The 25,674-nt window shown below is 37.4% G+C and overlaps 1 protein-coding gene across 1 annotated transcript in view; it reads left to right on the top strand.

Moving 5' to 3' along the window:
• Positions 1-368: 368 nt before the first annotated feature.
• The window catches only part of KMS1 (SNARE associated Golgi protein family), a 45,915-nt gene continuing 20,609 nt past the window's right edge, over positions 369-25,674 (top strand). Inside the window, exons 1-4 of the mRNA XM_089439095.1 lie at positions 369-912; positions 3,240-3,450; positions 8,799-8,877; positions 13,711-14,019. Coding sequence (XP_089295221.1) covers positions 842-912; positions 3,240-3,450; positions 8,799-8,877; positions 13,711-14,019 — 670 coding nt within the window. The 5' untranslated portion in view covers positions 369-841. The remainder of the gene's footprint in view (positions 913-3,239; positions 3,451-8,798; positions 8,878-13,710; positions 14,020-25,674) is intronic.

Here is a 25,674-nt window from a genome sequence, read left to right as displayed (position 1 = left end):
TTATAACTTTCAACACAAATCTCTCCTTTAAAAATAAAAAAATATTTTTATTAATTTATTCCTTTTACTTTATGGCATGCAATCATAATTTGGATTTTTATTATAACTAAACTCTACTTTCAATTTTAAAAATAAAAAAACAATATTTATCAATTAATTTTAAAAATACAAAAATAAATTACTTATTATAAAAGAACAATTTTATTTATTTATTAATTTAATCCTTTTATTTTTAAGGCATGTATTCATAAAGTGGAATTTCAAGATAAATAAACTCTGCTCTCCTCAATTTGGGGAGCGTATAAATAAAAGGAACGCATCCTTTGTCGTGTCGTCAAGCTCTTCGATTACGTACGACCTATCCTCTAGCTCCGCTTAATAAGGTTTCTCTCTCCTGGCCTGCCTTTCACTCTATAAAAGGTAGGCCATACATGTGCTAATATTAGAGATCTGCTTTACCTGCCTTGTGATTCAATTGAGAAACGGTATTGGCCTGCCCTCTCACATCTCTCGTTTGGCGTGGTAGCTCAACAGGGCACAGGCGTATCAATGCGCGGGCGAGAGAACAGTTAATTAACACTGAAACCAGCAAGACTGGTGTTTATTGCGAACCAGTTGCAGTTTACAGAAAAGGACGGGCCGTGTATTTGGTTAAGCTGTTGAGATTGGTATTGTGTGTCACTCGAGGCCTCAATCGCCACAATTTCATGTGGGTCTGTGTCCCGCCAAAGCAGACGAGGGGTTTTTCGAGGTCATAATCTGTTTCCCTCCTCCCTTCAAACAGTTCAAGTGCATGCTCGTGGGTGTGGCGTATTTTGATCTATCTCTGTAACGGAAAATCATGGATTTATCAAATTCGGCATCCATATCCAGCGCTCAAAGGCAGCGTGGCATTGACCCTCGGATCTCAAGTAAGTTATTTTCCCTTCTTTTTCGTTTTCTCTCTGGAGACTGCTAATGGGTGAAGGGGCAGCTGGACTGGTAGATATTTTTTCTATTTTGTTAAAATAATGGAACTCATACAGGCTCCAGCTTCCTTGATGGACATGTATAGCCATTTGATATCAGAGCCCATATTTGTAAGTGCAATGAATGACTGCAGGATTTGAAATCGTGACAATTTTTGTCAATTGGGCATCGATGGAATGCTTCTAGTTGGGAATTAGATAATGTCAGGTGAAACCTTTCCTGTTTTATCTTCTACTCTTTTTAGGTCTGGGAAAATAGGTCTAATGTTGAAGCCCTTTTTCAATGCAGGTAAGCTGTCTGACTTTCCTACCAGGCCAAACCCATTTTGTCTATATCTCAGACCTTAGTCACGATATATATACCCTAGAAAACTTGTAAATGGATCCAAAAGGCCAGCAAAAATACGTCATTCAGAGTGAAAAAAGAAAAGAAAAATTTGGAAATAGAGGTTTAAAAATTAATCTGATTACAAAATCGTAAGAAAATTAAAAGAACTTTCCAGTCATTTCTTTGAGTTGGAGTAACGTAGGGTACCCATCTATTTTTTTGAGCGAAAAATTTGGGAGTATTTTATGACTGCCACAGGCAATTTAGAGCCTAAGGGAAACATGTCCCAAGAGCTGCACTGCAAAGAGCATGTCCTTTAGCTCAGGTGCTAGGATTGAGGGGTATTCATTCTGCATGGAGCCCAATTCCTTTGAAACTCATGCCATGCCAGTGTGGAAGACCAGAACGATAATGGAACCCTTGTGGATGACTTAACATTCGATTTAAAGCTTTGGTTCATTGGACTACATGAATAACGTTGAGTTCCTTTTATTCTCAGATATTCAGATTTATATCTAAAATTTCAGTCTTAGATTTTTCAAGCAAAATAGGATTTTTTGTCCATAAAAGTTGCGAATTGTTTCACATATGAAGCACTTGTTGTTACTTAACAGATTTGCAAGACATTTTAGCAATGTATATTCTTCATCCAAGACCAACTTCTGGTGCATAAACAACATATTGTTCTTCACATAGTATCATAGATTTGCTTGTTGCCCCGTTTCACATTGAATAGGCCAATAGCCAATATTTTTTGTATCTGATAGGTAAGTTTCACTGGTGCAAAACAACTTTTCTCAAGTTTTAAGATTTAACACTGTAGAGAATTGTTATGTTTCCAAGTAGATTCTGGCACTGCATCAATTGCTTTTATGTCATCTTTTGGTTAAATTCTCTTGACAATTCAATATATCTGAGTAAGAGCTTCACTCCTTGGGAATGATAAGGTATCAGATAGTGTGCTAGCCAGTCCAACTACCATCTAAATTTTGGTCCATATTCACTTTTATTTCTTGTCAGTGGTCACTAATTTTTTTTTCTTTGTTCAATGTTGCCCTGACACTAATTGTGGGCATTCTATTACATAATGTACACTTTCATGTCCTAGTGGTCATGCCCTGGAAACCCACATTGATTGAGGTGAAAATGGGTTGCAGTGTAGTATACTGCAGTTGGGGCAGTTCCCAGGTTGACTTTTTGGGGAAATTGTACACAGCTCCTAAATTCAAAACAACCAGTATTCAAATAAAATGAATAAATAAGCATCAAACCCTTATTTTTTCCTCGTCTTTGCTACTCTATGCCCATATCATGGAATAATTAGGTTGAATGAGAAGACATATGTTGATCCATAATTTTTTCCAGCCAAGACGTGAAAGGCACGATGAAGAAGCATGTTGTGGATGGCTTGACACTTAGTGGATTTTTTGTGATTTGGTGAACTGACATTGTCAATGCTTACAACATTCTTCTGCTATTATATTTATTGGTGGTTAATGCTATTTGCGTTTAACTTGTGATAGATAAAAGTGATTGATTATTTTTCAAGAAACAATGCTAGCTTGCATAAGTCATTATATGTTGTTGGTTCACTTTTTAATGGTGGATTATGGGAATCATTAAAATTTTGAAACCTCTCTCGTACATATTTGCAAAGATGCTCCATGGAGGTTTGGATACCATTTTGTTGTAATCTTCAACATAACATAATGCTTTGTTTTTGTTTCCATGGTCAGTTAAATATTGATAGTGAATATGTCAATCATAAAATTTCAATATTGTTTATGTTGTAAAATAAATTGGTCCATCACATGGTCTTGACTCTTGAGTAGCTTGGTTGTTGATCATATATCAGAATGAAAGAAATTGATTAGTTATTTGCAGGCTAGGTAAGTACACTAAAACATGTTCTCACATTGTGGTTGTAATGTGCATTTTTCAAGACTTGAGAAAGAGTACCAAAAAAATTTGGAAAGCTTGGTGCTGATGAAACATCCTTTTTATACATTGAATATTTTTACTTGGGAAATTTGGGAATATCTTATAAAATCAGCAATATACACTATGACACATGGATGGCTGTTTCTACTCATGACTCTTTTGAGCGTGTCTATAGGAGTTCTACTGCTGACAGTGAATGGGCCTCATGAAAAGGTATTATGCAGAAGTTTAACATATATTTCATTCTAAAACTGTTAAGAATAACCCTGTAATGTAATCTTATAAGGTGTTATGCAGGCATTAGATTGCTATTTTGCCAATATCTTCTATAAATGGTGTTGTGCGAATCCCTTTTGAACATTAGTTTGGAAATTAGAATGTTAAGATTTTTGGCCCACTCTTATGAGCTTTAATGACGTTCTACCCAAGGATTCTTTACATGTCATCCTCCTATGTATATGATTATCAAATTTTGCTTGGCTTCTGTTTCGTCAGTATGTTCTTGACTGCAGGTGTTCCTTTAGTCTAAGTGCAGTTAAAGTCCCAAGCAGCTTTTTTTGTTTGGTTTGAACATTTTTTGAGCACCAGACTTTTGATATTTAACTGTACTTGTGTAACTATGACTGTGTTGCTCACCATTAAGCTGATAAAAAAGATAATATAAGATAATTTTGTTGTTTGACAAATGACCACAAAAGTAGGTCAATGGGACTGGAGTACAGCCACTATGAATACAATGTGAGAGTGCCAACACAACTTCTTGGAAATACCAAAAATAATACAAAGAAAGAAACCTACACAAGTATAGCATCAGGATTTAGAACATCAGAACATATGTAGAAAATAGTGACAAAGGTACAATGATACTAAGTGACTTTTTCCAAGACTAGAAAGGTGTACAACCCAACTCAAGAACCCGTCGAGAGAGATTAAGAGAGAGAGAGATTGGGCTATGAGGCTGATGATGTCAAAGTATCGTGAGTTTGATGGTCAAGGGCGAGAGGGGCAGGGTGGAAGTTTTGCAACAATTACTAAATAATTAGAATCAACAAAAAATAGAGTTTTGTATTTCAACAAATTTAAAGGAAGATGAGTCATACATTGATCATTGAACAAGCGATAATTTGAAATCCCTTGAATCCTCCAAACTGCATTGGATGGCAAACTAATTTATAGAGCAATATCTGCTATTTAACCTTAATGTTGAGTAATTTAACATATGTAGAAAATAGTGACAAAGGTACAATGATACTAAGTGACTTTGTCCAAGACTAGAAAGGTGTACAACCCAACTCAAGAACCTGTCGAGAGAGATTAAGAGAGAGAGAGAGATTGGGCTATGATGCCGATGATGTCAAAGTATAGTGAGTTTGATGGTCAAGGGCGAGAGGGGCAGGGTGGAAGTTTTGCAACAATTATTAAATACTTAGAATCAACAAAAAATAGAGTTTTGTATTTCAAAAAATTTAAAGGAAGATGAGTCATACATTGATCATTGAACAAGCGATAATTTCAAATCCCTTAATCCTCCAAACTGCATTGGATGGCAAACTAATTTATAGAGCAATATCTGCTATTTGACCTTAATGATGAGTTATTTTTCATTTTTATAACAATTGGCAAAGAATACCTTTTCTCAAATTCTATAAGGCAGGACTTTTTTGCTTGAAACAACTTCATTTCATTGCCAAGAATTGGGGAATAACAAGATCATCCAATGAAATTATGTTAGGCCTAAGTTACCAGGGTCTGGAGGGACGGGGATGCCGGTTTAAAATTAGGGCACAGGCAGACATAGAGTTATACCACAAAAGATATTATTTATATGAAAATGTTTTAAACTTTCATAAAACAGAACTAAAGTTTATGCAAAACAGGCAAAATTAAAACATAAAATAATATGATTGGTGCACTATTATGACTAATATGCCCTGCCTCGACCCTTGATGATTAATATATCCCTACACTGCCATTAAATAGTATGATTAATATGTATTGCACCACCCTGAGGTCCCTTTACCTTCCTTAGCTTAGTCCTACAAGGGATTGGGAGAATTCTTTGAAGTTACCACGATGTGGATTCTGGAATGAGGATAACTGAAAAAATTAGAAAATCTGAAGCTGTAACTTCGTTTTTCCTTCTTGCTGTTGCTGTCACAGTTAAAAATCTTTGCCCAACGGAAGATAGAGCACTTGGATGGAGGAGTTCTGGTCTTTCGCTCCTGCTGTGGCCACTTTTAATAAATTCTTGCAAAAGAGTTAGCTTGGAAAATCCTAATATTTTCTTAAAAAACTATTTTTCAATAATTTTAAATTCTGTCTTCTAATCTTTTCTTTTTCCGAGGAAAATCTGGGCAGATCCATCTGAAGGGATCACATCCTGCCGGCCAAACTAATCAGAGCCTAACTCTGAGGTCATCGAGGAGAATTGACCCTGTGACCTTCCAATGGCAAGGTGCTTTAGCAATTGAGGCTAACCCTTGGGGCTAAATTCTGTCTTTTATTACTTTTCATTTCTTTAAATTTTTGTGGCAACATTCCCTGAAGCTGGGGACATTTCCCTGCCACAGGTCAGGGATGTGTCTAACAGGGAAGGGGATGCTTCACCCTGCAACACAGCTATAAATGTTTGAAGAAGATGAAAATTTGAAACTTGAATGAAATCAAATCAAATTTGAGTTTTTATTACTTTTGAAAACAGGAAATATATAGAAAGTTTCAAACTCTACCCATCAACCACTGCTTACTACTCTGAAATATTGAATGGATAAAATCTATACACCCCTGCCTTCTCCTTTATAGAGTAGGAGGTACAATAAATGTGGAGTTATGGACATATGCACAAAAATGCCTCAATTAAAATAAACCAAAACCCTAGATCTATTCTTGGCCTTGGGAGCAGTGCCCTCAACCTGCATGAAAGAACTATTTCTAAGAAGCGTGCCCTCTAAAAGTGAGTGCAAGTATGCACACAATGCATCTCTGTTATAGAGTTCTGTGCGTCATCCATTCCTGGAAATTTTCCACATGCAAAGTGTCTTGACTAACTGTGTATGCAACTACCTAAGTTGCATGAAATGTGTACAAGTTTCTGAAATGATAATGCCTGGAAACACGCCCCACGGAAATAAATAACACATTATCTTACAAGAAAATAATCAAGAAGATAAGAATGACACATAAATAGCAAATTCCATAGCTTGGTGGTCTTGACTAATGCCAATCCTATACTCATACATGATAGAATTGAGTGGAAATGCTACAATCCTGCCAACTCTGAAAACCTGAACATTGTTAAGTCTGCAAGTTGTCTACTTTAACAGTTTAATATTACCATTAATTACTGGTGCCAAACTCCTCAAAGCTCAATTCCCTATCTCTATGTTGTTTGAAAGGATCATTGGCATGGATGGGGCAATATTTGCTATTGGTTGAATGCCCCTCTCATGCACTTAGGTGGGTTTGGAAACTTCCATAAAGTGCCCAAAATGTCACTGGGAATGGCTAAAATGGCTTGGAGACGTTGCCAGTCGCTCCTTCACTGCATGTTCCTAGATCTTCTCTTCTTGCTGCTGCCATTAATGGTGTTCTGCTGGACACTTAACAAGGTACTAAAAATCCAACACTCCCTCTAACTGAGGAAGGTGTTCCTTTTCAAACATAAGATACTCTCTCTGCATCTGAGATTCCCCTTTGCCAGGGGCTTGGTCAAATAGTTGACCATCAATGAACCTAAAGAAACATGTGTTTGAACTCTCTTTAGAATCTTCAAGGTGAAGGCCTTCATGAAATACTACATTAGCAACCGATCAACCTCCTTTGCCCTTCATGCCATCTCCACTGGTCAAAATCTTTGGAAATTCTACAATAATGAACTCATTTGCATACAAGGGCAAGTCAAGTGTATCAGATCTATCAAATAATGGATTGAAATCTATTTTATACTTAGAACAACCTAATATGATTACAATATCATTGATATTGTAAGTGAAAGTTGGATATGCATGCATCAGCTCATCCAGTGCAGCTCCCTCTTCTTGGGAGAATCCTCTGATAATTTGTTTAAGAGTCATCAAGGTTAGCTACCTCTTGCTGAGAGAATCCTTGGTCAAGTGGATTTGTGACTCGTGAGTAACTTGTAAAGGCCACCTTGTCACACTCTCCTCTAGCCAGAAACTCCACCGTATCCATGGCCATTATCTCTGATGGTGACCTGTTGACTATCAAACTTAGCCAAACATACAATACATAATCTAACTCAAGAACATCACTTTGAAGGTATCTTATTGAAGATCTTTATGTCTTGAAGCTCCATTGTCCACATACCATCCAACTCTTGAAACTCTCTGTAGTCAAATCATCCCCATTGGTAGTCAAATAATCTAGCTTGGTAGCCAAACCATCCGCATTGAAAGCATCTGTACTCCTTTTAAACCCCTACTGTTGCTTTTAAACTCGTTTTAAAATCCTTTCTACCAGGACACTAAGAGACATAACGAATGTGCTTGTTGCACCTAAAGCATTTTGTATGACCGAGGTCTTTCTTACCTTGCTCTTTTGAATAGCAGTTGCAAATTTAAATCAGATAAATAATTTCTGTTCTGCTTCTTGATGCTTAGAATGTATCAGGACAATATCTTATGAACTAGGCTTTAAATAGCCTCTCAAATGTATATGGTGGGCATGGTTTTTCTTAGTGCAATACAGCGACTCAGGTAAACAGGCATCCTGCATGACTGATGAACCAACTTTTTTGTTAAAACAAACCTTTTTGCAGTGACTGTGCTTGAACCAGAAGTCACCATAAACTTGAAAAACATAAACATCTCAAGGCATGTTTTGATACTACCTGTGCATGGCCATGATATGACAAACTATGCATGCTACAATCTACAAAATGGAAGTAGATTTCAATTTTCCCCAAAGGATACTAATTAGTTTCAAATTTCTTAGAGAAGTAAGAATCTAGGTCTTAAAAGGAATGCAGAAAAACTCAAGTTTAAGAATAGGATGCTACATCAGAAAGGGTTTTTCTGATCTTAACATACCTGCAATTTATGTACACCTGTATAAGAATTAACAATGGAACTCTGAGAAAAGATTTAAAGAGGGGAATATGCGCATGAAAATATCCTAATGCCAGAGGTTCATTGCTGGCAGGGAATATGTGCATGTAAAGTTTGAAATTTGCCATTGAATTCCTAGAATGGGTCAAGGCCCTAAGTTTAAAGAGGTTCAATAGTTTCAAGTTATATGGCTTTTACTCTGCAGTTTCATAGGGTTCTGAGAGAGAATGTTTCTAAGAAGAGTTACTGTTTTCTTGTTTCCTTGCTACTTTTATGAAATGTTTGAGACCTGTATAAATTATCTTTTTTTCTTATTTGCTCACCAACATTATGGTACATTATGCTAGTCAAAATTATTGCAATTGAAAAATTTGCTATTGCTACTTATCTCAAAAAAATGATGCCAGAAAGGCGGCATTTGCATTTTATGAAGCTTACTATGTGTTATGTATTATTTTTGATGAATTCTGAAGTCTTTTATTTCCTTTATGGCAGCATGTGGATGAGCTTGTTCACTATTTCAGATTTGGGCTTTGGTGGGTAGGCCTTGGTGTAGCTTCATCAATTGGGCTCGGTATGTATGCCAGTTTTTTGTGTCTCTTCTGTTGTACAAAATATTTAAACGATTAGGTCTGTTATGGAGTAAACATCCTACTAAATATCTATTGAAATTAATTCATGACATGGAATGTTTTCAAATTTTAAATTAGTTTTATCCAGAATTGTATCACCAGCAATGGGAAAATGGGTACAGATTTTAGAAACACTTATGAAAAATGCCATACCTATAGAGCAAGAAAGAATTTTTTATTTACATAGCATGCATATAAAATTCTATGGAAAGTAATTTAAGCCATAGAATGTTTTCAACTTTTAAACTTATTTTATTCAAAGCTATATCGCTTACAATGGGGAAAGGGTATAGATTTTAGAGAAAACAATTATAGGAAATAGGAAAATGACATCTATAGAGCAAAAATGAAATTTATATCTGCATGGCATGCATATAAATGTATATTAAAGATCTTCTAAACTTCCATTCTTTAAATCAGTTGTTTACTTATTGTTTAATTATTTATTTTTTCACCTAGCTTCTAAGCTAGGTCACAGGGTTCACTGAACCTGAAGGTTTAGGTTTGAAATTCTGTGAACCTGAAAAAAATATAGGTTCGTCCAAGCCAGGTCACAGGGTTCACTGAACCTGAAGGTTTAGGTTTGAAATTCTGCGAACCTGAAAAAATTTGTGTTTGTCCCAGTGTCCAGGTTTGCCGAACCTAAAAGGAGTAACCACAAGTCGAACTGATATGAATCAAATCGAATTGAACTGAATCATGAATTTAATCAGAAAAAAATTCGGATTAAATTCAGGTTCAATTTAGGGTTTTTATTTAAAAAAAAATTGGTACCCATGGCACAATTATCAAATTTTTGTGTGCTGAAACCCTTTGCCGCCAGTCCAATTCTCCACCATAAACAGCTAGTATAAACAAACATCTTCATTCTCTTTGGTTGCAATGAAAGGACTTCCTTGTTGATTTTCTAGTGCAAACAAGACTAGTATAATTTTTCAAACTGATAACTATTTCCAATGATACAATTTGACTTATTTAGAGCATTCCAATCATTAAACAGTTACACTTGAAAAATTTCAACCATTAACTTCAATAGAGCAATAGAGATCACATAAGACAATAAATCAAGAGACACTAAAATTTCTTGCCACAAAACCCCACAAGGGGGAAAACTTGGTAATCTTTCCTTATGAGAGAGTTCAATTCATCAATAGTACATCATGTAGAAAAACCACAAAATTCTGATCCGCTAATATGAGCAATCTGAAATAAAATTTCTTCTCACATAAACACAGCATTTCTCTACTAGATGCAGCGGAATAGGAACAGAAATAAAATCACAGTCAGACAATTCAACAACACAGAATTGTCTAGGGAATCCAACTGGGAAAACCCTCTGCTTGTTATTGAGAATTTTATTGATAGCAAAAACTGAGCAATTGATCTCTTACAAAATACAACTGTTTCAATCTGAAAGTGAAAACACATTTGTCTTCCCTGCTTGTTCTAAGCACGAAACCCTTGCAAGGCTGCTGATCTCTGTTACCCTCTAAATCTATGCACAAGCTTCTCTTGCACTCTCTTCCTCTCACAAGCTCCACGCACAGTGTTGTGCTTCCTATTGTTTTGTCTCACCAATTCTTGCGCACCAAAACAATGATTAAACTTGTGCCTTCATTCCTCCTTTTAAAGGCAATTTGAATGGTTAAAATTAGTGAGTTTCTAATTAAGGAAGATGCTTTTGTGATTGATTGAGTTAGCATGAGTTAACTGTTCAAGCAACTTGTCCTATTTCAAGTCAACCACTTGAAAATCAATCACTTGTGCTTTTCCTCAATTAACTCACATTAGAAAATAAAATGCTGTACTTTCAATTTCAACACATCAGTTAATTACAATCTAACTTGTCCTAAATTTTAGGGAATTCGTAAATTGTAGGAACTCGTCCTAATTTATAGGGAGTCTCCTAATTTTTAGGAACTTGAACATGCACAAGAAGGAACTTGAATTTGACTCCTTGAATTAAGGTACAAATAAAGGAATCACTTTCTCGCTACTATTCTCAACACATCAGAATATTCCAGTCAAAATGCCAACCTTGACCTCAATAATATCCAAGTCAAAAGCAGTCAATTGAGAGAAAAAGTCAATGCACTGTTCAAAGTCAAAGTCTGCACAAGAAGGCTGAATTTCAGACTGAGGCTTCTGGTCAAGGGGCCTTAATTCGGCCTGCAAATCCTCAGTCAATGTCTTGGTCAAAGTGCCACAGTTGAACTGTGGTCAACTCTCGGTCAACGTCCCAAAACAGAGATAAATCTTTTGGTCAAACACAGTCAATGAACCACAGAAAAACTCGGCCTCCAAATTTAGTCAAAATCTCAGTCAAACAGCAGCAAGAATACCCAAGTCAACGCTGGTCAACATCCTCGAATTCCGTGCCAGAACCCCCTTGAAAACAGCACTGAACTCTGCCTCGATTTCTGTGCCCAATGAAGACTGTACTGCCTCGATTTTTGTGCCAGAATGCCACAGAAAACTCCCCCAAAATTTGTGCTGCCTGTAGAAGACAGTCCTGAAAGTCGTGCCTTGAATTTCAGGCCAGAACAGCGCTGCCTCCTCCCCAAAATTTGTGCCTGCTGCCCTCGAAATTCGTGCTAAGTGTATGCTGCTGTTCTCCTTGATTTTCATGCTGCCTCTCCTAGGAATTCGAGCTGCTGTACATCCTCCTCCTTGGGATTTGGGCCCCTTTTCTCACTGCTGCAATCTCTCCTCTCCTTGAAGTTTTCTCTTCTTTTTTCTTCCCCTCATGCTCTCTCAAGTGTGAGGTGAAGAATGAGTTTCCCTTTTCCTCTTTTGTCTCAATGGAAAAGATTGAATCCTTAAACCGAGGATCCAATGGCTGAGATTTAATCCTCAAATCTTAAGATGTGTGGTTGAGATAAATTCTCCCAAATGACCCCCCTCATACATTGGTCCCAATCCCATCACTTAAAAGTCTCCTAGTACATTGTCTTAAGTTGTGTACCTTTTTAATTTCTCTCATGAAGTGATTTTGCTCTTCACTTTAATATTAGAAAAGTACACTTGTACTTTTTAACATAAAGTCACTTTATAAAGTACAAGTGACTTTAATATTAAAAAAAATACATGGTACAACACTTCTACGTACCTTTTTCCACCATTTAACATAAAGTCACTTTATAAAGTACAAGTGACTTTAATATTAGAAAAAATACATGGTACAACACTTCTACGTATCTTTTCCCACCACGGCATTAATATAACTCATAAATGTCTTCAAGACAAAAGCCATTAATATGCTCACTAGGCTAAAAGGGATAAAAACCTAGTAACACCTCTCCTTGGTACTATTTTCAACATTTGGTTGGTTGCCATAGTGAACTGGATGATCAGAGGCAAGTGTAATTCTCTTTGATAGAATCAAGCAATATGCATATGAAGCTATTGATCCTGTGTCTCTCCATCGACGACCAATGTACTGTTTACATCTGAAGCTTCATTTTTACGTTGTCTTAATTTATTTATTTATTCTGGTGTTCAAATTTCATTCAAGGCTTCAGTTCTTGCTATGTTGTGGAAATTATGCCATGCTTCATAATTATTAGAAATTTGAAGATACTGGTTCAAATTAGTTGTTAGTTTGTCAATTATCTGAGAGGTCAAATTCCATGCCGCCCTTCTGATTGCATGCTTGTCATAGACCACAATTGCAAAATTTTGAATTTCAGAAGTTCTGGGCATCATATCCTTGCTTGGGTTATTAACATACACACCCAGAAATTGCTATAAACCCTCGGCCCCTTTATGATATACTATTTGTTGAATTATCAAGGAGAACATTGATCATAATCTACAGGCTGTAATTTATAAATAAAATTTATCATGTATGTTTATAAAATTACAAGTTATTTAAATTATATATTATGTTTTATGTTTATAAGTTATTTTAATTGGATAATTATAGTGATTCTTTGGGATTTTTTTTTGGCATCCCAGTCCCCTTTCTGTTTGAAATTTGGTCTACTTTCCAGCTGTCCACAAAATCTGTACCCCCATTCGTGAAAGTAGGTGTTAAACAGCAGTTTGCCGAGCAGTCTCATAAGTCCTCACTGAGCTCCTTACTGCTGGCCACCCTAGAATAGCTTTCCTTTTGACCTGCAGAAAGAAAAACAATTAGAGAGCTGCCCTCTAGTTCCTTACCAGCTGGCTATATTCATGTTGAATCCTTGCAAAGAGTTGGTTGACCTTTTCAGTCATCTGATGTTGTCGGCGATGACAAGCAGTCAGTTCCCCTCCAGCTCATATTATATGATTTATATGTCAGCATCATGATGCCAAAGAGATGCTTGCTTTAGTTTCCGAAGCATAGAGGGAACCAACATCAACATTATCATTTCTCATTTGAAGATCAGTGCCTGTAGTACTAAGATGTCATGGAGGGTGGTCCTGTGCTCTAGTGGTCCAACTATTATTTTTTGTTAAAGCAGTTGTGATCAAGTACACAAATATAAAGCAGAAAAATATGAGGGAAGACTTAATTATTTTCCTTTATGAGACTTAATTTTTTTCATTTATACGTCTTTTGCATTGCTGTGTATTCACTTTTTCACTGGTGACTTACAATGACGTTTCTATTTCCATACTGGAAAAGACATAACCTAATGTTTTTTCTTTATAGGATAAGGTTACCACCTTCCTGTGAACGTGTTATACTGGGATTCCATTTAGTAATGCCAGGTTGATTTAGTAGTTTTGGCCTACTGGTGTACATTCTTTGAAATTGCTACTGAATATACTTGGTTTCATTGATGCAGGATCCGGCTTGCACACATTTGTGTTATATCTAGGTCCTCATATTGCATTTTTTACAATAAAAGCTACACAGTGTGGTCGGGTTGATTTGAAAACTGCTCCATATGATACCATTCAGTTAAGCAGAGCACCATCATGGATTGATAAATCCTGTTCAGAGTTTGGCTCCCCGTTGTTTCCCCAGTTGATTGATTCTGAGCGCTTCAGGACTCCTCTACTCAGTGTTTTGCCCCAGGTTCAACTTGAAGCTATTCTGTGGGGAATCGGGACTGCCATTGGGGAGCTTCCTCCTTATTTTGTCTCAAGAGCAGGTATCTGTTTTTATTGACTAATTCATACATATCTTTATTGTTTGTTTTTTCCCCAGAGATCGCAGAAAAACATCATATAACGCAGCTAAAATTTTAATAAAACTATAAACTATAGCAAGGCCATCATTGTCCTTATGTTTCAATGTGTCTATTTGAAAATGGGAGCACAAAGGATGCCATTTTAAAATTCCTGAATTTCAGGCATTATAAACTTTACCTGAATTGGAACCACAATGAGGAATGACAGCTATCAGCTCAGATATTTTTATTTTAGATTTACAAGAGATTGAAGGAGGAAAATCAATCAGAAATTGATTCCAAGAGCCTTCTAAAAAATTGAAATTCCAGCAAAGAAATTAGTGAGTGATTGACCAAATCCAGTACTGTCTGTATTCAGTTGTTACCTAGGAGTTATTCCGTGAAGATTTTGTTTGTCTTTGTGCATTTATGAGTGGATATTGTGATAGTTGCTGAAAACCAGTGTGAAAATTGTCTGCAAAAAATCCCGATTTAATCCTAAAAACGCGATTTTTTGAACTAAACGATTTAATCCCCCGACTTTTTGGCGACTTTTTCACAAAGGAAAAAATCGCGATTTTTTCCTTAAACTCCCGATTTAATCGGGAGTCGACCCAAAAAGTCTGCCTCCCTTCCCAGGCAGCGGATAAAGAGGCCGCAAAGGTGAAAAAACTGTAAATTGAAGCTTCCATCCATGCATTTTCAAGTTATTGCATTGTATTGTTTGTCATACTTCTTGCGAGCATAGTAGTAGCATTTGTAATCTGTTAGTTTTGAGGTTAAGATATGTTTTTGTTTTCCAAGGAAAAACAAATCTTTATACTTCATATTTCTAGTTAGAAAGCAAAGTATACATTGGCTAAGCCTCCAGGCTTTCAGTGATCTAGACTCTAACAACCACTGCCCCTTCAAAAGATTACAAAAGTACCAAAAGGACAGGCATACAACAGTCTTCCGTAGAAAGAACCCCACACCATCAAAAACATTGTTACAGTTGTTGAATGCTTCCAGAAGAAACAACAAAGAGGAGGTCATGAAGATCAAATAACAACAACCTGTCCCAAAAAAACAAAACCAGTGCCTCAAAAAAGAACCCATTTTTCAGACAGGAACAAAGTACTTGTGAAATCTTGTGACAGCAAAGATCCTTCCTGCAATGAGAGCATGTTTTGAAAGGGAATCTTCTTTAGTGGTGAACTCCTTGTAAATGTGGGGAAAGGTTATGTATCAGAGGTGGATTTTACCTCCAAGAGTTTTTGAATAATAGATGCCAAGGCTAGGTTAGTAATCTAACATCTACTGTTTTCTCAGAAAATAAGCAGCTTGGAGTCACCAAGCATTAATTTTCACATCTACTGTGATACTCACTGTTAATTTTCATTGGACCTACCACCTGACACCTTATTACCAAAGCATATTACAATCTACTGAATAAATGCATGACTTATTTCTTAATACAATTAGGAAACAAAAATTAAAAGGGGAAGAGGATCTCAGTGACTGATTACTTGATGACTTTTAGATGACTCATGATATACATTTATTATATTTTTTGTTGATATTTTGACTCTTGAGAGTTGAGACTCAAACAGGACTCAAAATTCAGGAGTTGATTCACTATTTTGATATGTGATGTAGCACTAGACTTCATATACATATTATATATTAGCTTACTTTACATGTTTATGTGGAAATGCATTTATTTGATGTTGTGGATACTCTAGATGTTAAAAACAAAATTTAAAATGAATAATTTTGTGTTTTCTTAATTTTGCTGACTTTTTACCGACTTTTTAAAAAAACTCCCAACTTTGACGAGTTTTTCAACTTTTGGACCCTTGCCGAATTAATCCCGACTTTGACTTTTTCCACATTGCTGAAAACAATGTCATTGCTTTCAGTTTCTATATCTGTTTTCTTTCTAAACCTCGTAACTTGATAAATGGACATTGCTAAATTTCCACAGAACTTTGCAACTACTTAGTGAATAACTGAAAAAATAGGGCAACCAATACTGAAACCTACTTTATTCTTCACCAAGATACAAAGTTCTTTAACTGATAAGCAGCGGAATAATCACAGATAAAAACAGTCACATAATTAACACAATAATTTTTCTTGGGAAACCCAACTGGGAAAGCCCACTTCTTGCTGTAGAATTTATTGATAGGGTTAGAGCAAATAGATTTCTTACAAGGCAATCTGTTTCACTATGAAAACCCTCTCGTTCTCACTGCTAAACTAGCTTGAAAACACCTGGCAAACTCTTGACCCAGCCCCTACTTCCTTGCGGCCTTCCTGGCCCTATTTCTTTGCACACAGATCTCCTCTGCCTGGCCCGAATTCCTCGCGCATAGGTCTCCTTTGCCTGGCCCGAATTCCTCGCGCACAGGTCTTCTTTGCCTGGCCCGAATACATTGCGCACTAAGGCCTATCTCTGTGTGCACCAGCAACCCCTATTATTTAGGACAAACCTCCTAGATCCTAGTGCAGAAATTTCCTATTTCTTAGTGTTGATCTCCACAAGAAAGTCACTCTATTCAATGCTGCATATAGGCTCCTCCTAGATACGCTATCACAAAAAGGCTCTCACACACACAAACTCGTGCATATAAGAATGGATAAATCTGTGCCTTTGTCCTTCCTTTTATCAATTTGATCCATGCTAAATCTGGCGAGTACAAATTTAGAGCATGAGTTGAGATTGACTAGTTAACTAAGTCGACTGCTAGATTAACTCGTCTTTACGTCAATCAAGACTGAAGCTCCAATCTGTTTTATCTAAAATTTATAACTGCCACTCAATCTGTAGTCAGACTCAAGGAAGGATCCTCATAATTGGTCCTCCAACACTACGCATGAATTTACTATCTCCATGAACTCGTCCATGGTCATAGGAAAGACAAATTTGGTCTTTCTGGCTAAGGTACGAGCCATAGAAGACCTTCTCTTGCCACAATTTTCAACACTTCCTCTTAGCGATGAAGGTGCTTTTGGAAGAACCTCGTCCACCTAGATTTGTCTCCAACACTACCACGTTCTCCGTTCCCTCTGAACTAGAAGACTTCCCTGATTCCTGCAGAATCTGATCTGAAGATCTGTTTTTTCAACCATGCTCTGCGACTTCATCACTTCAGTCATAAGTGCCATGTACCTTGTGTACCTCTGTGGCTTCTTCCTCTGGTTGAAGGTGACACTAGAAGATCCAACTCTCTCTTGATCTCCCTTAAACAACTCTTCTGCCCACCTGGCTCGAACTCTCCCTATATTGGGAGTCAATGAATGAGTGGCTCCCTCCACTCGCCCTGTGCTATGCTCCTCATCATCCTGCTGGTGGGCTCACTTGCCAACTAGCCTAGACTCAAATTGAGATACTATTTGAGGCTCCATCTTGAGAGCTCTATCTTGCTATCGCTCATCCATCACTTCTTTACTCTGAGAGATTCTTGCCTTCCTGCTCAAGGTTGCTCTTGTTTCAGCCTATAATAAGTACAAATTCTTCTTCCTTACACCTATATGCTTCTTACATACAGAAGCTAAGTGCTGGAGGTAAGGCTTACCTCTCCTGAAGATGACATCATAACCCTTGTCCTCAAGGGTAGCTACCGAAACAAGATTCTGCTTCAGGCCTGGAACATAGAGGACATCTCTGAGATGAAGAGGATTACTTGACTTCCTCTGAAAATTAACATTACCAACTCCTATAGCTGCATATGTACCATCATCTCCTAGCTCGATTTGAAATTGCACGTCCTTGTTGAGAAATGTAACTGGTTTTGGTCTTCATTATTGTTGTACTCGTTTCAATATGTATCCTATGTAACAAACAAGAAAATAAGAAAGAAAATTATTTCTATTAAAGCATGGGTTTCATGCTCATTATTGATGGTTTTCTAGGTAAAAGCATGTTCTTCGTGCTTCTAGGGTTTTTAGGTCTTAGGATTTATTGTCATGAATCAATGGAGTCAACATCATGTTTATAAGACCTTTCCGAACAATTTGTAATTGTAAAAAGAATTATTTTTGAGTCTAGAAAGTCTTGGAAGCTCCAAGAGTACAAGTCGGCCTAAAGGAGGGAATTCGACGCCTTGAGAAGGCTAAATAAAGGAGCAGTTCGACTCCATTTGGTACACACTCACTCACAAGTTTGATCTACAAGAAAGAGTTTGATCTGTAGCTAGGAAGCAAGAAGGAGAGCAAAAGTCAAGGAGAAGTTGGAAGGACGAAATCTATTGTTTTTGGGTTGTATTTCTCTCACACGTGTGAAATTCTAGGGTTTCTGGGCTACAGGAAGAGGCTAAAGTTGCAAGAGGACGAAGTGCATCATCTTGTAGTTGGAAGGAAGGATACTTGATCTAGACCTCGTTGACCTTAGGAGGAGCTATCTTGCTCCAGGAAGGTCTCAAGAGGAGGCTGATCTAGGGTTTCCTTGGAAGCTGCAAGACCAAAATTGTAGGGTCGAAGTTGCAGGTCGAGTAACAGTGCTATAGCTGGCAGGTTGAAGTTGCAAGTCGAGTAGTAGTGCTGTAGCTGGTAAGTCGAAGCTGCAGGGTGCAAAATCAAGGAAAGACTTGAGAAAGGGCCGACTTGGTATTGGGAGAAGGACTTGTTCTAGGGATTGGGTCTTTGTTTCTCATTTGCCCTGGCTGAGAGCCTATATTTGTGTCCTCTTCTGTTACTGTTATTGTTTGATGAAAGATCTAACTAAATAAGATAAAGTAGATAACTAAAGATTCCCAAGCACTATCAAGGTTAAGGAAAATAAGATATAATTGATACTGCTTTACATTTTCTAACACTTCTCCTTTAGGTGGCTGAAATGCTTCTTGTTCCTGGTCATGTGGAAGGATGCTTTTGAATCAATATACCATACACTATTGTCTGCTGAGCTTGCCACGCAAGCAATCAATGCGAAATATTTCTCGAACTGGGTAGAAAACACATCTACCTCCACCGATGCAGCTACATGATCCTTCCTAGACTCCTTTCGATTAGGACTCTTATTGGCATAGTGTCCAAACTCATGGCAATGGAAGCACTTGATCTTGCGTAGATCCTTCTTCTTCTTCTCGCCCTTCTAACTGGACTCGGCCTTTCCTTGGCCCTTCTTGCCCTTGACTTTACTTTTGCCTACGACAGCAAAGTTCTCCACGTCCTTTGTCTTTATCGACCTACCTTCTCTTGTCCCTCTCCAGATTTCTTGCTGAACACAATCACTCTAAAAACTTTCCCAACTGGGAAAATTTTATTTGCCACTCACTGCATCCTGGAAGCCATACCAAGACTTATGGAGTCCCAAAAGCGCAAGACTCACAAGGTCTTTTTCAGCTATTGTCTCGCTCACACCATCTAGCTCATCTCGAATTTGAGTGAAATTTGAAAGATATGTGACGATGGGCTTATCCTTGTTCATCCAGATACTTCTTGGATTCTCCTTGAGAGCAAGCTTCCTGGCATCACTGGAACCCTGATACAGTTGTAAGATGGCTTGAAACATCTCATATGCTGTTTTCTTCTCATGGACATGAGGAATAATTTTGTCTTTGACCCCCTCTAGGATGATCCTCCTCGCCTTGGTGTCATTCTTAGTATGTTGGGCCAATTGTTGTCGATCATGAGGTGGTACTATCTCCTACTTTGATAAACTATCCCACCCCATTATCTTCCAACACTACTGTGATTCGCTCCTTCCATGCACAAAAAATTGAGGCTCCCTCTAAACTGCGACATGACCTTAGCCTTAGGAACGACACATTGCTCTTCCAAGGAATTGATATGCTCTCAGCTCTGCTCTGCTCCGACAGATCTGCGCTCTAGCCTCACTGATCAACTTGGTGCTGGTCTTTATCCTAATCTCTACTCTGATACCATGTTAAATTTGCACAGAACTTTGCAACTACTTAGTGAATAACTGAAAAAATAGGGCAACCAATACTGAAATCTACTTTAACCTTCACCAAGATACATGAGAAGGTAGATCGATGAAGAAAAATTATTGTGTTAATTGTGCAACAATTAACACAATAATTTTTCTTCGCTAAGATACATGAGAAGGTAGATCGATACTCCTTCAGTTGCACAATTAACACAATAATTTTTCTTGGGAAACCCAACTGGGAAAACCCACTTCTTGCTGTAGAATTTATTGATAGAGTTAGAGCAATTAGATCTCTTACAAGGCAATCTGTTTCACTATGAAAACCCTCTCATTCTCACTGCTAAACTAGCTTGAGAACCCCTTGCAAACTCTTGCCTCAACCCTTACTTCCTTGCGACCTTCTTGGCCCTATTTCTTTGAACACAGATCTCCTATGCCTGGTCCAAATTCCTTGGGGCAAGTCTCCTTTGCCTTACCTGAATTCCTTGCGCACTAAGGCCTATCTCTGCGTGCACCAACAATCACTATTATTTAGGACAAACCTCCTAGATCCTAGCGCAAAAATTCCCTATTTCTTAGCGCTGATCTCCACAAGAAAGTCACTCTATTTAATGCTGCGTATAGGCTCCTCCTAGATATGCTCCAACACACAAACTCGTGCATACAAGAATGAATAAATCTGTGCCTTCGTCCTTCCTTTTATTAATTCAATCCATGTTAAATCTGGCGATTACAAATTTAGAACACGAGTTGAGATTGACTAGTTAACTAAGTCGACAGATAGATCAACTCGTCCTTTCCTCAATCAAATCTGAAGCTCCAATTCGTTTATCTAAATTTATAACTGCGACTCTATTTGTAGTCAGACTGAAGGAATGATCCTCATAGCTGGTCCTCCAACACTATGCATGAATTTATCATCCCCATGAACCCGTCCATGGTCAAAGGAAAGACAAACATGGTCTTTCTGGCTAGGGAACGAGTCAGAGAAGACCTTCTCTCACTACAATTTTCAACAGACAAGTATTATGGAATTTTAGGAAAGTTAATGCCAAACAAGGGAAAATTATAGTGGCTAGTATTCTAGACTTGACAACTTCTCAACAAATTCTCCAAAGTGTATTCATATGTACTGTCAAAAGTGTAACCACTTGAAATCTCCAACAATATATAGTAGGCTAGTTTTTTAAAGAAAATTTACCTTAGTACTTAGATTAGGAATATTTGCCAGAGGTTTAATTTCCTAATATAAGAGTGTTTTCATAAAGTTATCCATGCTTTTTTGAAGTTATTACTGCCTCAAAAACTCCTAATTTGAGTTGGGACAAGCAGGTAATTACATAGATTAAGGATATATATTATAGAATTAGTGGAAAGTTACTTCCAAACAGGGGAAACTTAGTGGCTAATATTCCTAACTTGGCTACTCAACAAATTCCCCAAAATGAATGTATTCTCAAAAGTTTAACTACGTGAAATCTCCAACAATATATAGTAGGCAAGATGTTGTTATAAAATTTACCTTTGAACTACAAGTTTTTTCAGTGATGATTAGAAATGTTTTTCCACTAATTTCCTAATATAAGAGTGTTTTCATCAAATTATTGTTGTTTTTCAAAGTTATCACCATCTACAATCCTCCTAATTTCAGTTCAGACAAGCAGGCAATCACATAGATTAAGAAATTGACACAAATTGAATCAAATCCACATATCATTAAACTTATAGCGACTTTCATCAGGACATGGAGAGGATTCAGGAAGGAGTTCTTGCAAGATGTATTTGTTATTTGATGTCCTTGCAAGAATTTACCTCCAAAACGTATATGTTTAGTTTTTTGTTACATTGGCAAGGATTTTGGCCACCAATGACTCTCCTTTGAGGAGAGCTAATTCTATTGTCAAGGCTATGTCTTCCAAATGAGCAATATAAAATCAGACTGCACAGTGGGAAATAATTCAGAATCCCTGAAATGTGTCTAAACAAAGTATTATAGGGTTAGTGGGAGAGGAAACATTGTCCAAAAAAATTGTAAAACATAGTCAGCAGAAGGCAAAAGTAAAAGGTGCAAGGACTAAGGACTCATTGAAATAATAGATTTTGCAAGGTTGGATTTTAATCTTTGGCTAGGATCCCCTTTTCTAGGTTATGTTGAACTATGTAACTAGGTTCGGTCTTCATAATGATTCATGACATATGTAATCATGATTTAATGTATTTATTGTAAAGAGAGAAATAAATTTATTATTGTCATTCTTGAGGCATGGGTTTCATGTTCAAGGGAAATTTATTTTTAGGTCAAGCGCCCATTGAGTGCTTCTAGGGCTTGTCTTTGAGTCAGAGCTTGAAGGAATATCTCAATCCTCCTCCTGATCAGAAGACCGTGTCCTTGCTGCTGATGCTGCTGGTCCCTCCTCAGTCTTTGGAGCCTCTTGCTTTGTCTCCTTTGCCACTGTTGGATCCTCCCTTGTAACCTCCTAAAAGCCCTACCCTTCTTGAATTTGACATCCTTGTTGACCACTGTCTTCGTTTATGCTGAAATGTAGATCTTGTAGGCCTTTGAAGTCTTGTTGTATCCAACAAAGATGCCCTTTTCTACTGAGTTCTCCATCTTAGTCCTTTTCTTCGATGGTATGTGGACATAATTTGGACTACCAAAGATGTGAAGGTGGCTCACCTTTGTTTCACTCCTGTGAAACCCTCCTAAGTAGTTTTGTACCCCAATGCCTTGTGAGGACTCCTATTTTGCAAATACACATTCGTATCACATACCTCTGCCCACAAGAACATAAATAAATCTTGATCATGGATCATGGCCTTGGCTACTTCAATGATAGCCCTGTTCTTTCTTTCTACCACTCCATTTTGCTGCGGATTATATGGCACCGTCAACTCCTTTTTGATTCTTGCCTCCTTGCAGAAATTCTTAAACTCATTGGAGGTATGATCACCCCCATTGTCTGATCTGAGAACTTGGATCGTCTTCCTCGTTTGGTTCTCCACAAGATCTTTGAACTCTTGGAACTATTTGAAGACATCATCCTTGGCCTTCATGAAGTATATCCATGTCCTCCTAGAGAAAATGCTTATAAATGTCACATAATAGTGATATCTAGTCACAAGCTCCACTAACATAGGACCACATAAATTGGAATGAATTAAGTCTAGCACAACCTTCAACCTGCTTTTGCTCATTGTAAAAGCAGCCTTGGCATACTTGTCAAGTGTACATCCCTTGCACACTGTATCCTGCTCTACACTAAACTCTAGAAGATTGGTGACCATCTCACGTAACAATGGTAAAGCTCTATAGTGCAAGTGAACATCCTCCTGTGCGACAATTCACACAGGTTATCATTGTCATGCACTAGGGCTAATACTAGCTGCCCTCTCAACAAGTATAAGTTACCCTCTTTGCCTCCAATTACTCACCTCATGCTAGGATTAGATCCTGTCGACTTGACAAGTACTCGTCTTCTTGTAAAGCTAACCTCATACCCCTTGTTTTCCATGGAAAAAATTGAGATTAAGTTCTTTTCAAGCCCTTGTACATGCAACACTTTGTTCACCTTCATAGGACTCCTAGAATCCAACTTGAACAATATGTTGTTGACATCCTCTACTGCATGCTTGGCATTGCCACCAAGCTCCTCATGTAGGTCCCTATGCTCTAGAGATGGGGCGACGGCTGGAGAAACGTTTTGGCATGTCCCTCTTTTGGGGAAACTTGTGGAAACACAAGGGGGAATGCTTCCCTAATGTAGAGGATGCATTTCCCCAAAAGGGGTCCTTGTGGGTGACCTCACTCAAAAAAGAGGGGGGGTGTCTGGGCACCCCCCTTGAATTTTGCTTAAAAATAATGATTTATGAGTGGGGAAACCTAATATTCAACCCTAGGGCTTTGCTAATGCTTTGTCATCCTTTTACTTAAATTTTTAACATTACCATTAATTGTTTTAGGATGTTTGAGAGTGGTTCCAACCTCATTGGATTTCATAAGGAGAAAGTAGAATTTTAGATCCCACTCAAAACCCAAAAAACTTAACAATTTTCAGGATTGGGGGGATTGCAATGTTTCCATTGGTTTCTATAACGTATGAGGGTATTGAACTAGCATTTAATCAAGAGCACCGAGCCCTCTATGTACCTCAATGCTGGTGGCATTGTTTGTTGAACTCTTCTATCATGACCTTAGTAAAAATGTACTCATCACTCAACCAAAATCTCTATTTGACATGTTAAGCTTTTTCTATCTTATTTTAATGCTTAGAGGTGGTGATATTAATGATAAGAATCCCAATATAGGCATTGATTTTGGTGATATGTAGGTAATTGTTGTAGCATGAGTTTTTTGGATTGTAGAGGCCATCTAGAGCCTCTTTGTTGATGTACTTTTGGTTCAAAGATGGATTGCACCCAATGCTATTTTGGCTATATGCACCCTTGCTGTCTGTCTGTCTGTCTCTCTGTCTCTCTCTATATATATATTATTATCCATTTTTAAGGTCACGGCCAAGCCAGATGCCAAATTGGTGTATGAGACCCCCTTGTTTGTGGGACAGGAGACCCACCTCCACGCAGCGATTTGACTGCTAAGTCTACGAAGGCATACATACTCTACCCGCTCCTGTTTTGAACCTGTGACCTCTTAGGGGGAAACGCATGCTCTTAACCATTAGGCCCACTCAAGCTGTATAGAGAGAGAGAAAGAAACTTTGCATATTTGTGTATAATGGTTTGGAATCATATAGAAGCACAATGAATATCTGTGTTTTTTTTCAAAATTTGAATATGTATGTATTTTTTGGTTGTTTGATTTTTTGATTTGTTTTTTCTACCAGTTTCTGGTTTTGGGGTCAACCTGTTCGATGACTGGTCAGGTTCTGATAACATTGGTTATTGTCCATATTTCATTTTTAGTTTTAACTTTTGAGCCTTGACTCTAGATATTGATGACCTCAGATTGAATCTTTGACTTGTCACTCTTTACTATTTTAAATTTTTGAGTAATTTCAATTTACTATTCCACTCTTCTACTATTTTGCTTAGTACTAATCAGATTCTAGAATGATGAATGATAGATTTAAATCAATGTTGATTCTAGAATGATGAATTTAAATCAATGTATACAATATTTTACTATATCTATTTCATTGTATCATTAATGATGTACGAATAGATGTATTTTATTATTGAATTTGAATTTGAATCATATATATGTACACACACACCCCGATGTTCCCCAGTCCCTCCTAAATTTCTTTGAAATCCACACATCCCCCTAGGTGTCTCCCTGTTCCTGTGTCCCTTTCTCCCGGAAACTTTGTGGAACATCGGTTTCATGATTACCTATTATAACCAACAAGACAGTTCTTGCTCCTTTGATAAAATATTTTCCTGTATTTCATGTTTTATCTCACTTTATGCTCTTGGGGTAGCCTAGGGGACTCCTATGGATTTGTATCACTGATTGTACTTCGTAGCTCCATTGACCTACCTTTTTTTCATCTTTTGCACGTTAATAAAATTATATTATCTTATCTCCAATATATGTTGCATTATTGAGTTATCTATGCACCCATAAAATTTAGAATGGGCTTTTAGCTGTGAGTTTCAATTGTCAGTGTTATTTACTTGCTGATTATGATCTCCACTGTATTTTTGATTCCCGTGATGGAAAGAAATGGGATTATTTTAAGATGTATTTCCAGACAAATTAACAGTCAATCTTAACATGTATGATGATCAAAATTATCTTC

This window comes from Pinus tabuliformis, chromosome 9, assembly GCF_031772625.1.
Source record: "Pinus tabuliformis cultivar Carrire ecotype Pingquan chromosome 9, CPIR1, whole genome shotgun sequence".
In the NCBI taxonomy this organism is placed as follows: domain Eukaryota; kingdom Viridiplantae; phylum Streptophyta; class Pinopsida; order Pinales; family Pinaceae; genus Pinus; species Pinus tabuliformis.
The sequence above is the reverse complement of the archived record's forward strand: the minus strand, read 5'-3'. Positions and strand labels throughout refer to the sequence as shown.